This window comes from Somniosus microcephalus, chromosome 14, assembly GCF_052327205.1.
Source record: "Somniosus microcephalus isolate GS21.2 chromosome 14, FLI_Smic_1.0, whole genome shotgun sequence".
In the NCBI taxonomy this organism is placed as follows: Eukaryota; Metazoa; Chordata; class Chondrichthyes; order Squaliformes; family Somniosidae; genus Somniosus; species Somniosus microcephalus.
The window spans coordinates 74,033,012-74,045,638 of NC_141000.1; the positions used below are offsets into that span (position 1 = coordinate 74,033,012).

General features: G+C 42.3%; 1 protein-coding gene across 2 annotated transcripts in view; it reads right to left on the reverse strand.

The window, feature by feature from the left end:
• Positions 1-484: 484 nt before the first annotated feature.
• The window catches only part of fundc1 (FUN14 domain containing 1), a 54,550-nt gene continuing 42,407 nt past the window's right edge, over positions 485-12,627 (reverse strand). For both annotated transcript variants that reach the window (XM_086006689.1, XM_086006690.1), the window contains exon 5: positions 485-2,197. In XM_086006689.1, the coding sequence (XP_085862815.1) occupies positions 2,120-2,197 (78 nt within the window). In that variant the 3' untranslated portion in view covers positions 485-2,119. The remainder of the gene's footprint in view (positions 2,198-12,627) is intronic.

A 12,627-nucleotide genomic window follows, 5' to 3' on the forward strand; every position in this document is an offset into this window, starting at 1 on the left:
TTGTATCCCAACCCTCTTGATATAAAGGCCAACATTCCATTCGCCTTTATTATTTTTTGTACCTGTCCACTAGCTTTGTGATTTCTGTACTTGGACCCCTAAATTTCACTGCTCATCCACAGTTCCTAGCTTCTCGCCATTTAGAAAATACTCATCTATAAACGCTACACCCAATGTTGTAGTAAGCTGTACAGACCAGGAAACTCCCAAGTTCAATCCAGAGCTGTGCTGAGTTATTTGATCTGTTAAGCTGATAATGAGGGGCCTACACCCCATGGCTCCAAAATGATGGGGGGGGGGGGGCGAAATCAGGTTTCCCACTCCCTATTGCACAGGATTAGACTCAGTTTTGAGGTCCTCATGGTTAAATACTCACTGGTATTGTCTAGATAATCGGTGGTAGAAAGTGGCAGTGCCCTGTGGAACCAGACAGGTGTAATGAGAGGGAAATGGGGGGGCGGGAAGAAAAGAGAGACAATTGTAGAAGTGGGAAATAAATTGTTTTAATGAATTTTCATCCCCATCTCATGATAGGTTTGAATACACTACCATTGAACTTCCATTCTGATTTAGAGCCATAAGCCCCAAGGTTTTTAAAATCTTCTAAGTCTACTTCTAGCATCTGGCATGGTGTCAATCTTTTTAGCACTATTTGAACTGCAGCTGCTCACTTATGCCATGCCACCAATGTAGCACGAGACAGGTTAGCTACAGTTCGAATAGTGCCCAATTTTAGTTGTTTAGTCAGGGGAGGTGCCAACATGTTACCCGCACCAATGGGGATAAAAAAGATATTGAAAGCAATTCATAATTACTGATTATTGAGGGCATTGTAAGAGCCATCAGAGCAGGTCAAGAACAAACTTCTGTTTATATTGTGCCTTTAATGGTCTCAGAGTATCCCATAATGCATCACAGCCAATTAATGATTTTTGAAATGTAGTCACTGTTTTGTAGGCAAATGCAGCAGCCAATTTGTGCACAGCAAGCTCCCACAAACAAACAGATAAATACAAGTTAAACATTCTCCAGGACATTGGCAGAACTCCTACAGCTCTTCTTTGAATAGTGCCATGGTTATTTTTTCACCTGAATCCACAAACCAAGTTGAGAGATATAACTCAGTTTTATCCAACAAGTCCTCTTGTCTATCTCTACATTGGTGTTTGATTTCTCCCTGAGTTGCCTTGCACGTTTTTGTTGGATCTTTGGAAAGACCATTTATTATAGTGTACAATACTACACAGTGGCTGTTAGACTAAATTTACAATTATCTTGCTATGATAATTCAAGACAGATAGCTGAAAACAAAAATAAACAGAAGCCAAATACCACACTGTACTCAAGGTTATGTAGTTAGAAAACTGTAACAATGGCTACTGTAATGTAACAATTGTTAGAATGAAATTGCTGATCTGATATTTAGTAACAAAAGCTTGATGAGCACCAGACCTTAGCTGGAATTGTTCCTAAGTTACTGATTTCCTAAAGGTGGTCTCTCAAAACATTTATGGCTGATAAATAGGAAGGATCCACGTGTAAATAAATTACCAAAATTATACTTTTTTGATTTTAAGCAATATTCTGTGAAATCTGAGGCAGACTTTTTAATTTATATTCAACCAACTGAATTGCATGAATGTGGAGATAGACCAATTGCAGCTAGACAATAGTAAGCTCTTTATATATTAATCAGATCCATTTTTCTAATAAATTTTAAATAGTATGTTTAATAAGCCTATACAACAGAAAATACAGCATTTACTTGGCTTGCTCTAGAGTTGCGAAGAGGTTTACAGCATAATAAGTACAATATAAGAGGAGAAACTATACAAAACTTTTTTTAAAACTCAACTGAGAAAATTAAAGTCTTTCTTGACAATATAAATTATATCATAAATCGATTCAATGAATTAAAATTACAAGCACAGGATAAATATTTTTTTCTTTTGTGTCCTTTTAATATTTAACTCTGTGCACTTGAACTCTAAATTGTGACTCTTCGCGGGCTGTTGATACTGGTGTGCTAGTTTTGCTCATACAGTGCTTTGGATTTTCAGGACCAAACTGTAGCTTTGTCTTCTTTGTTGTCATTGTGTCTGTACAGTGCCAGAAATTCTTAGGAAGCCAGTCCCAATAAAAAGCCTCCAACAAAACCACTGGCCAACACGATATTCTTCTTTACAAATTCAGTTGACTGTGGGGAAAATATTCAACAGTCGTCAAGTGATATAACTCAAACCTGGAAATTTGCTTATATATACATAATATTGCAACATTAACACAAATAATTTTATGACACTATAAGATTATTTGTAAAAGGAAAATAGTGACTATATTCATTTTTTTGTAATGGTTGCATTACTAATTTTCACAGAAAGCATACACTGATTATCTAGCATTCAAAGATAACCAAAGTTGTTGTATGTTTTGTTAATGTAAATTCAAGTAGTCAATCCAGAGCCTGGAATTTAAAGAAACATTACGTTCACAGGTTTCAATCTTATTGGTCTAAAGAGTACACTCTTTTTAAAATATCTTGTTCATATACTTTGCTGAAAAATCCCTATAAAGATCTGAAATACGCATTGGTTCTGAAAAAGTTGGGTGGGGAGATTTTTGCACAAGTAACATACTAAAACTACAAATGAGGAGTGTATTAATTAAAAATAAAATAATAATTAGAGATAGGAGGAAGTGTAGATTTGTACTTTAAAAGACACTGTAAGAAATTTTCCCTATTGCGATCTTCCAAGGTACGACTGGTCAGAAATTGAAAGCAAAGCTGGTCAAGCCAAATAATAACATTTTGCAGAATATGTTTTTAACTACTAAAATGTTTGTGTATGGCAAAAATGGAAATTTCTCACCCCAATGATGATTGTTTTAATCAAAGTTCTCAGACACGCAAAAATGATTTAAGTGGCATAATCTGTTACAGCACCAATGAACATATGCCCCTTGGAAATTACATTACGGTTGTCATAATTGGCAGCCCTGTTTTTGAATCAACTGTCTAGCTGTTAGGAAATTTCCTTCTCAGTGCAGCATTTCTCCCCTGCCTGCCATTGACTCTATTGGCTTCAGTTCGATGGGTGCTGGTCCCTCGCCCAAATGTCCTTGGCAACTTGCAGCAGTGCATCCTGAGATGGTACTCACTGCAGCCAAGGTACACTCGTCGTGGAGGGAGTGGATGTGCCTCACATGTGGCTGGAGGATATTACTCGGGTAGGGTGAGATGAGGCTGTGGATTGATTTGAAAGTAAGGACAAGAATCTTGAAATTAATTCACTGGGGCTCAATACAACTCAGAAAGAACAGGATAGAAATGTAGTGTAATGTGCAGTTGAGGACATCTGTTCATGCACCCCCTTTAGGATTGTACCCTTTAGTTAATATTTCCTCTCCTCATTCTTTCTGCCAAAATGTATCACTCTGCTTTTTTCCGCATTAAATTTCATCTGCCACTTGTCCGCCCATTCCGCCAGCCTGTCTATGTCCTCTTGAAGTCTATCACTATCTTCCCCACTGTTCACTATACATCCAAGTTTTGTGTCATCTGCAAATTTTGAAATTGTGCCCTGTACACCCACCTCCAAGTCATTAATATATATCAAGAAAAGCAGTGGTCCTAGAACCGACCCCTGGGGAACACCACTGATTCTCGTAAAAACCCATCTGGTTCACTAATGTCCTATAGGTGGTTGACTCTTAACTGCCCTCTGAAATGGCTGAGCAAGCCACTCAGTTGTAAAAAACCACTACATAAAACAGTAATAATAATAAAACAGGATGGACCACCCAGCATTGACCTCGGCACCGGCTTCAGCCCAGTCGACCCTGCAAAGTCCTCCTCACTAACATCTGGGGACTTGTCCCAAAATTGGGAGCGCTGTCCTACAGACTAGTCAAGCAACAGTCATACTCACAGAATCATACCTTTCAGCCAATGTCCCAGACTCCTCCATCACCATCCCTGGATATGTCCTGTTCCACCAGCAGGACAGACCCACCAGAGGTGGCGCCACAGTGGTATATGGGGGGGGGAGTGGCCCTGGGAGTCCTCAACATTGACTCCGGACCCCATGACGTCCCATGGCTTCAGGTCAAGCATGGGCAAGGAAACCTCCTGCTGATTATTACCTACCGCCCTACCTCACGCTGATGAATCATTACTCCTCCATGTTGAACACCACTTGGAAGAAGCACTGAGGGTAGCAAGGGCACAGAATGTACTCTGGGTGGGGGACTTCAATGTCCATCACCAAGAGTGGCTCGGTAGCACCAGTACTGACTGAGCTGGTTGCGTCCTGAAGGACATAGCTGCCAGACTGGGCCTGCGGCAGGTGGTGAAAGAACCAACGCGAGGGAAAAACCTACTTGACCTCGTCCTCACCAATCTACCTGTCGCAGATGCATCTGTCCATGACAGCATTAGTAGCAGTGACCACAGCACAGTCCTTGTGGAGATGAAGTCCCGTCTTCACACTGAGGACACCCTCCATCGTGTTGTGTGGCACTACCACTGTACTAAATGGGATAGATTCAGAACAGATCTAGCAGCTCAAAACTGGGCATCCATGAGGTGCTGTGGGCCATCAGCAGCAGCAGAATTGTATTCCACCACAATCTGCAACCTCATGGATGGGCATATCCCTCACTCTACCATTACTATCAAGCCAGGGGACCAACCCTGGTTCAATGAGGAGTGCAGAAGAGCATGCCAGGAGCAGCACCAGGCGTACCTAAAAATGAGGTGCCAACCTGGGGAAGCTGTAACACAGGACTACATGCATACTAAACAGCAGAAGCAGCATGCTATAGACAGAGCTAAGCGATCCCACAATCAACGGATCAGATCCAAGCTCTGCAGTCCTGGCACATCCAATCGTGAATGGTGGTGAACAATTAACAGGAGGGGGAGGCTCAACAGTTTAGGGCCTAGGCAGCTGAAGACACGGCCACTGATGGTTGAGTGATTATAATCAGGGATGCTCAAGATGGCAGAAGGACAAGAGCAGCAGGCGCATGGGAACACCATCACCTGCAAGTTCCCATCCAAGTTGCACATCACCCTGACTTGGAAATATATCACCGTTCCTTCATCGTCGCTGGGTCAAAATCGTGGAACTCCCTCCCTAACAGCACTATAGCAGTACCTTCACCATACAGACTGCAACGGTTCAAGAATGTGGCTCACCGCCACCGTCTCAAGGGCAATTAGAGATGGGCAATAAATGTTGGCCTTGCCAACGACACCCACATCCCAGGAACGAATAAAAAAAGATCAAATCACACAGTATGTGCTGGTTGAATGTGCCTCGACTTTTTCCTCTGAGCTGTAGCCTTGGAGACAACAAAACTTCGTAACATTTGAATCAAATTAGAACATAAGAACTAGGAGCAGGAGTAGGCCATACAGCCCCTCGAGCCTGCTCCGCCATTCAATAAGATCATGGCTGATTTTCGACCTCAGCTCCACTTTCCCGATCCCCATTTCCCTTAATTCCCTGTGAAACTCTGCCTTGAATATATTCAACGATTGGGCATCCACAGCACTTTGGGGTAGAAAATTCCAAAGATTCACAACCCTTTGAGTGGAGAAATTCCTCCTCATCTCAGTCATAATTGGGTGACCCCTTATCCTGAGACTATGCCCCCTAGTCCTACACGCTCCGGCCAGGGGAGACAACCTCTCAGCATCTACCCTGTCAACCCCCCCTCAGAAGCTTATATGTTTCAATGAGATCACCTCTCATTCTTCTAAACTCCAGAGTATAGGCCCAATCTACTCAATCTCTCCCCATAGGACAACCTCCTCATCCCAAGAATCAATCTAGTGAACCTTTGTTGCATCGACTCTAAGGCAAGTATATCCTTCCTCAGATAAGGAGACCAAAACTGTGCACAGTACTCCAGTTTTGTGGTCTCACCAAATCCTTGTACAATTGTAGTAAGGCTTCCTTCCTCTTGTACTCCAACCCCTTTGCAATAAAGGCCAGCATGCCATTTGCCTTCTTAATTGCTTGCTGTATCTGCATGCTAACTCTCTGTGTTTCCTGTATGAGGACACCTAAATTTCTCTGAACACCAATATTTAATAGTTTCTCACTATTTAAAAATTATTTTGTTTTTCTATTCTTCCTACCAAAGTGAATAACCTCACATTTCCCCACATTATACCCCATCTGCCACTCTATTGCCCACTCACTTAACCTGTCTATATCCATTTGCAGGTTCTTTGTGTCCGTCTCACAGCTTACTTTCCCACCTAGCTTTGTATTGTCAGCAAACTTGGATACATTGCACTCGGTCCCTTCAAATAAGTCATTAATATGACTTCATTGGCTGTAAAGCGCTTTGAGACTTCCGGTGGTCGTGAAAGGTGCTATATGGCCTGTAGTTCCCTGTTTTCTCGCTCCCTCCTTTCTTGAATAGTGGGGTTACATTTGCTACCTTCCAATCCGCTGGGACTGTTCTAGAATCTAGGGAATTTTGGAAGATCACAACCAATGCAGCCACTATCTCTGCAGCCACCTCTTTTAGAACCCTAGGATGTAAGCTATCAGGTCCAGGGGATTTGTCGGCTTTTAGTCCTATAGTTTCTCAAATACTTTTTCTCAACTGATATTAATTACTTTAAGTTCCTCACTCTCATTAGCCCTTGGATCCCCACTATTTTTGGTGTGCTTTTTGGGCCTTCTATTGTGACGACCGATACAAAATATTTGTTTAAAGTCTCTGCCATTTCCTTATTCCCCATCATAATTTCTCCTGTCTCAGCCTGTAAGGACCAACTCTTACTTTTGCTACTCTCTTCCTTTTTACATAATTGTAGAAGCTCTTACAATCTGTTTATATATTTCTTGCTCATTTACTCTCACATTCTATGTTCTCCCTTTTGATCAATTTTCTGGTCATCCTTTGCTGGTTTCTAAAGCTCTCCCAATGCTCAGGCTTAATACTATTCTTCACAACATTATAAGCCTCCTCTTTTAATCTAATGCTATCCTTAACTTCTTTAGTTAGCCACGGTTAGATCACTTTTCCCATGGAGTTTTTATTTCTCAATGGAATGTATATTCGTGGAAAATTTTGGAATATTTCTTTAAATGTTTGCCACTGCTTATCTACCGTCATACCTTTTAATCTAATTTCCCAATCTACCTTAGCCAACTCACCCCTCATACCTATGTAATTGACTTTATTTAAGACTTTAGTTTCAGACTTAAGTATGTCAGTCTCAAACGCAACGTGAAATTCTATCATATTATGGTCATACATATTATTGTTCTAGGAAACTGTCTCAAATGCATTCCATGAACTCATCCTCCAGACTACTTTTTCCAATTTGATTTGCCCAGTTATTAAGTCCCCCATGATTATTGCATTACTGTTGTTACAATCTCCTGTTATTTCTTGATTAATACTCTAACAGTATGGCAACTGTTCGGGGGCCTATAAACTACTCCCACCAGTGTTTTCTGCCCATTGTTATTTCTTATCTCTACCCATACTGAATCTACTTCCTGATCTTTCGAGCCAAGATCCTGTCTCACTTATGTCATCCTTTATTAACAGGGCTACCACACTCCTTTTCCATTCTGCCTTTCTTTTTCAAACATCAAGTACCCTGGAATATTTAGTTCCCAACCTTGGTCACCTTACAATCACGTCTCTGTAATGGCTATTAGAACAAACCCATTTATCTCTATTTGTGCCACTAATTTGTCTATCTTGTTACGAATGCTTTGTGCATTCAGATAAATGCCTTTAATTTTAACTTTTTACCATTATTCCCTGCTTTCACCTTATTCGCTAATGCACTTTTACCATTAAATTCTCTGTCCCTTCCTGTCACACTCTGCTTATATTTACCCAAATCGCTACACTGCTCCATCACCTTGACTTTTCTCTTTAGATTTCTAAGTTTTCCCTCACCTGACCCCTCCCCTCCCCCCTTTTAGTTTAAAGCCCTATTTGCCAGGACACTGGTCCCAATGGAACAGCTCCTTCTTTCCCCAGTACTGGTGCCAGTGCCCCATGAATTGAAAACTCTTCTCCCACACCATTCTTTGAGCCACACAACTCTCTGATCTGCTTGTCCCTATGCCAATTTGCATGTGGCTCAAGTCACAATCCAGAGATTATTACCTTTAAGGTTCTGCGTTTTAATTTGGACCCTAGCTCCTTAAACTCTCAGCAGAACCTCAGTTTTACCTATGTGGACCACGACAACTGGATCCTTCCCCTCCCACTCCAAATTCTTCTCCAGGCGTGAGGCGATATCCTTAACCCTGGGACCGGGCAGGCAACACAGCGCCTTTGGAACTCCCGGTCACGGCTGCAGAGAATAGTATCTATCTCCCTGACTATACTGTCCCCTACCACTACAACATTCCTTTTCACTGCACCCACTTGAATGGCCTCCTGTACTACGGTGCCATGGTCAGGTTTGCTCATCCACCCTGCAGACTTTGCCCTCATCCACACAGGCAGCAAGAACCTCATACCTGTTGGATAAGGGCAAAGGCCGAGACTCCTCTAGGGGTCCCCATACCTGCCTGAGTCACAGTCACACCCTCCTGTCCCTGACCACTAATCAGATCTGTGCCACTACTTAACCTAAGGGGTATGACTGCCTCCTGGAACAAAGTGTCCAGGTAACTTTTCCCCTCCCTGATGTCCTGCAATGTCTGCACCTCAGACTCCAGCTTAACAACTCTTGAGCTGAAGTTCCTCGACACTTACTGCAGACCTGGTCGTCCGGAATTGCGATGCTCTCCACAAACTCCCACATGCTACAGTTGCGGCACACCACCTGCACTGCCATCCCTCTATAACCTTGTTTTATTTATTTAATTAATTAAAGTTTACGTATTTAATTAACTTAGCTTATAGTTTAGTTTGTTAACTAATTATTAGATCTAGTTTATGTTAAAGGTAGATTAAATTAAATATTTACCTGTAACACAAACCACTACAAGTATTGGAGGCAAAAAGCAGCACCTCTTTCCCCCTCTGCACCGAATTCCCACTCTCTCCAAATTCCCAACTTTAACAGTCTGTTTAAGTGCACTCCATTTAAGACCACTCTGTGCAGACCATTCACAGGCTGGGTACATGATTTTGAATCAGCTGTTATTTTTAAACTACTTTAGTATTGCAACTGAATTAAAAGGGACTTCCAAACTAAAACATTTTGCTATAGTGGCCAAGAATAACCCTATCATTACTGTTGGGGAAATACAATATAGTTTGTATTTTTATAAGTTTTTTCTAAGGAAAAATACAACAAAAATGATTTTGATCTTGATAGCACGAAGATTGTGCAGGGGCTAAATACTATTGAGATGAAATAGATTTTCCAAAGTGGACAATGGTGCAAGAAGAGAGAATTTTTTTAATGTAAAAGTCGATCTCATTGCACATAGGAGATGGGATAGATTTTGACTTTGTGCGATAGCGTAAATCGACAGCCCATTTTACATCTCCAGATTTCTACTGAAGTCAATGGAAATAAAATGAGGGAGAGAAGTAAAACGGGCTGCTGATTTGGTATTACCTGTTTTACACTATGGTACAAAGTCAAAATCTACCCTGGGGAATCAAGACCAAGATCAGTTGAAGCAGAGCTAAGGCAGGGGGAATAATTGAACCAAGACATGCAGGTGTAATTCAGCACCCATTTTAAAGTCAGGCATTATGTCCTTTTTATATAATAATTATATTTGATATTATTTGAAGTTAAATAGCAAATTTTACAGAAATTTGATGAGCAGAAAAGCAGAGTTGTTTGGAGCAAAGGAGCATCTCTACTGTACAGGTTGACGAGCTAGGAGTTGCAAAACTGAGGTTTTACAGCACCACCACTCGCCAGAGAGTGTAATTACTACATGACAAATTTACATAGGCAGTTTTCATTACAAATGTGCACATAGTAATTTATAATGGGAAAAAATGTGAATAAAACATGACAAGAACTAAGGAAGTAGAGAATAGAGGCATATGGCAGGCAGGGTGGGAAGAGGTAATCAGATTGGGAGGAGGTTCATGTGGAGTATAAAAACCAGCAGAGACCAGTTGGGCAGAATAGCCTGTTTCTATGCTGTAGATTCTATTTAATTTTAAGTAAGGTTTAGTAGACAGAAAGTGTGTGGAAATGCAACATTTTTAATATATTATAGATATACCACAACATTCTAAGTGATAAATCATTTAAGTACACTTGAAAAGCTATTTATTTGCAATATCAGTTTGAAATCATACGTATATGCCTGTATATTCCACAGGACACTACATAAAATTAAGATTTTAGCCTTGCCTTCTTACCTTTAAAATTTTTTTGTTAATTATATAATTCAGATTGTGACTTAATTATCAAGCATCAACATTGCTATGTGCGTGCTCATAATCTCTCAGAACTTTATTGTTCAGAATGGGGCTTTGAAAACAAAACTATGCATGAGGCCTATTAATAATTGAATTACTATCTGCTGCAGTTTATATAGTTGTTTTGTTACAATGCAAATACAAACAGAAATTCTGATAAAGTGTTTAGGTATTAGTGATGACATAACTGCAGTGAAAATCAAATCTAACTACAACTAGTCATGCAACTGCCAAGAGTGCATAAGTGTACCATGAGCAATGGAATAAATATTTGTACCCGTCATTAACTATATGCTGAGTTCATGATCTCACAGACCAGCATTAGGAGACATCAACAGTAGATAACAACTTCTCCAGAGAGGGAGGAAAAACTGCAAGGTGAGTCAAGCAGTTATTGAAAGAGCAGTCACAATTACAATTACCGTAATTGTGACCATCTTCAAGAAAGGTGACAAGTCCGAATGCGGTAATTACAGAGGAGTTTCCCTGCTATCTGCCACAGGGAAAGTCATCGCAAGAATCCTCTTCAATCGCCTTCTCCCAGTGGCCGAAGAGCTCCTCCCAGAGTCGCAATGCGGATTCCGCCCACTAAGGGGCACAATGGACATGATCTTCACCGCACGTCAATTACAAGAGAAAGGCAGGGAACAGCACCAACCACTGTACGTGGCCTTCTTTGATCTCACAAAGGCCTTCGACACTGTCAACCGTGAGGGATTATGGAGTGTCCTCCTCAAATTCGGCTGCCCTCAAAAGTTTGTCACTATCCTCCGCCTGCTTCACGACGACATGCAAGCCGTGATCCTGACCAACGGTTCCACCACAGACCCAATTCACGTACGAACCAGGGTCAAGCAAGGCTGTGTCATCGCACCAACGCTCTTCTCGATCTTCCTTGTTGCAATGCTCCATCTCACCCTCAGTAAGCTCCCCACTGGAGTGGAGCTAATTTACAGAACAAACGGGAAACTGTTCAGCCTCCGTCGCCTCCAGTCCAGATCCAAGGTCGTCCCATCCTCTGTCGTCGAATTACAGTATGCAGACGATGCTTGCGTCTGCGCTCACTCGGAGGTCGAACTCCAAACCATCGTAAACACGGTAAACACTAAACATCCGTAAGACAAAGGTCCTCTACCAACCTGCCCCCGCCACACAGTGCTGCCCCCCGATTATCAAAATCTACGACAAGGCTTTGGATAACGTGGACCACTTTCCATACCTCGGGAGCCTACTGTCAACAAGGGCAGACGTCGATGACGAAGTCCAACACCGCCTTCAGTGTGCCAGTGCAGCCTTCGGTCGCCTGAGGAAGAGAGTGTTTGAAGACCAGGACTTCAAACCCGGCACTAAGCTCATGGTCTACAGGGCAGCAGTGATACCTGCCCTGCTGTATGCCTCAGAGACATGGACCATGTACAGCAGGCACCTCAAAGCACTGGAGAGGTACCACCAATGCTGCCTCCGCAACATCCTGCAAATCCATTGGCAGGATAGGCGCACCAACGTCAATGTTCTTGCTCAGGCCAACATCCCCAGCATCGAAGCTCTGACCACGCTCAATGAGCTCCGATGGACGGGTCACATTGTCTGCATGCCCGATAGGAGACTCCCAAAACAAGCGCTCTACTCGGAGCTCCGGCACGGCAAGAGAGCCCCAGGTGGGCAGAGGAAACGCTTCAAAGACATCCTCAAAGCCTCCTTGAAAAAGTGTAACATCCCCACCGACACCTGGGAATCCCTGGCCCAAGACTGCACAAAGTGGAGGAGAAGCATCCGGGAAGGCGCCGAACACCTCGCGTCTCTTCGCCGGGAGCAAGCGGAAGCCAAGCGCAGGCAGCGCACGTCAACCCAAGCACCCCACCCACCCGCCCCTTCAACCACCGTCTGCCCCACCTGTGACAGAGACTGTAGGTCCCGCATTGGACTAATCAGTCACCTGCGAGCTCATTTTTAATGCGGAAGCAAGTCATCCTCGGTTCCGAGGGACTGCCTAAGAAGAGCAGTATTGGGAGAGGCCTTCTTGCCCCATCTTCACTTTAGTTTAAAAGCATATACAATAAAAGAATGAAAAGCCAGGAGAAACTTAAAAAACAGAAGTAAAACCAAGAGTTGTAAATTAAAAAGGAAATGCTACAACTGCTAGAAATCTTAAATAAAAACAGGAAATGCTTTATACACAGTAAGTCAGTCAGCATCTGTAAAGGGAGAACACAGGTTATGGTGTTTTAGCTGTAT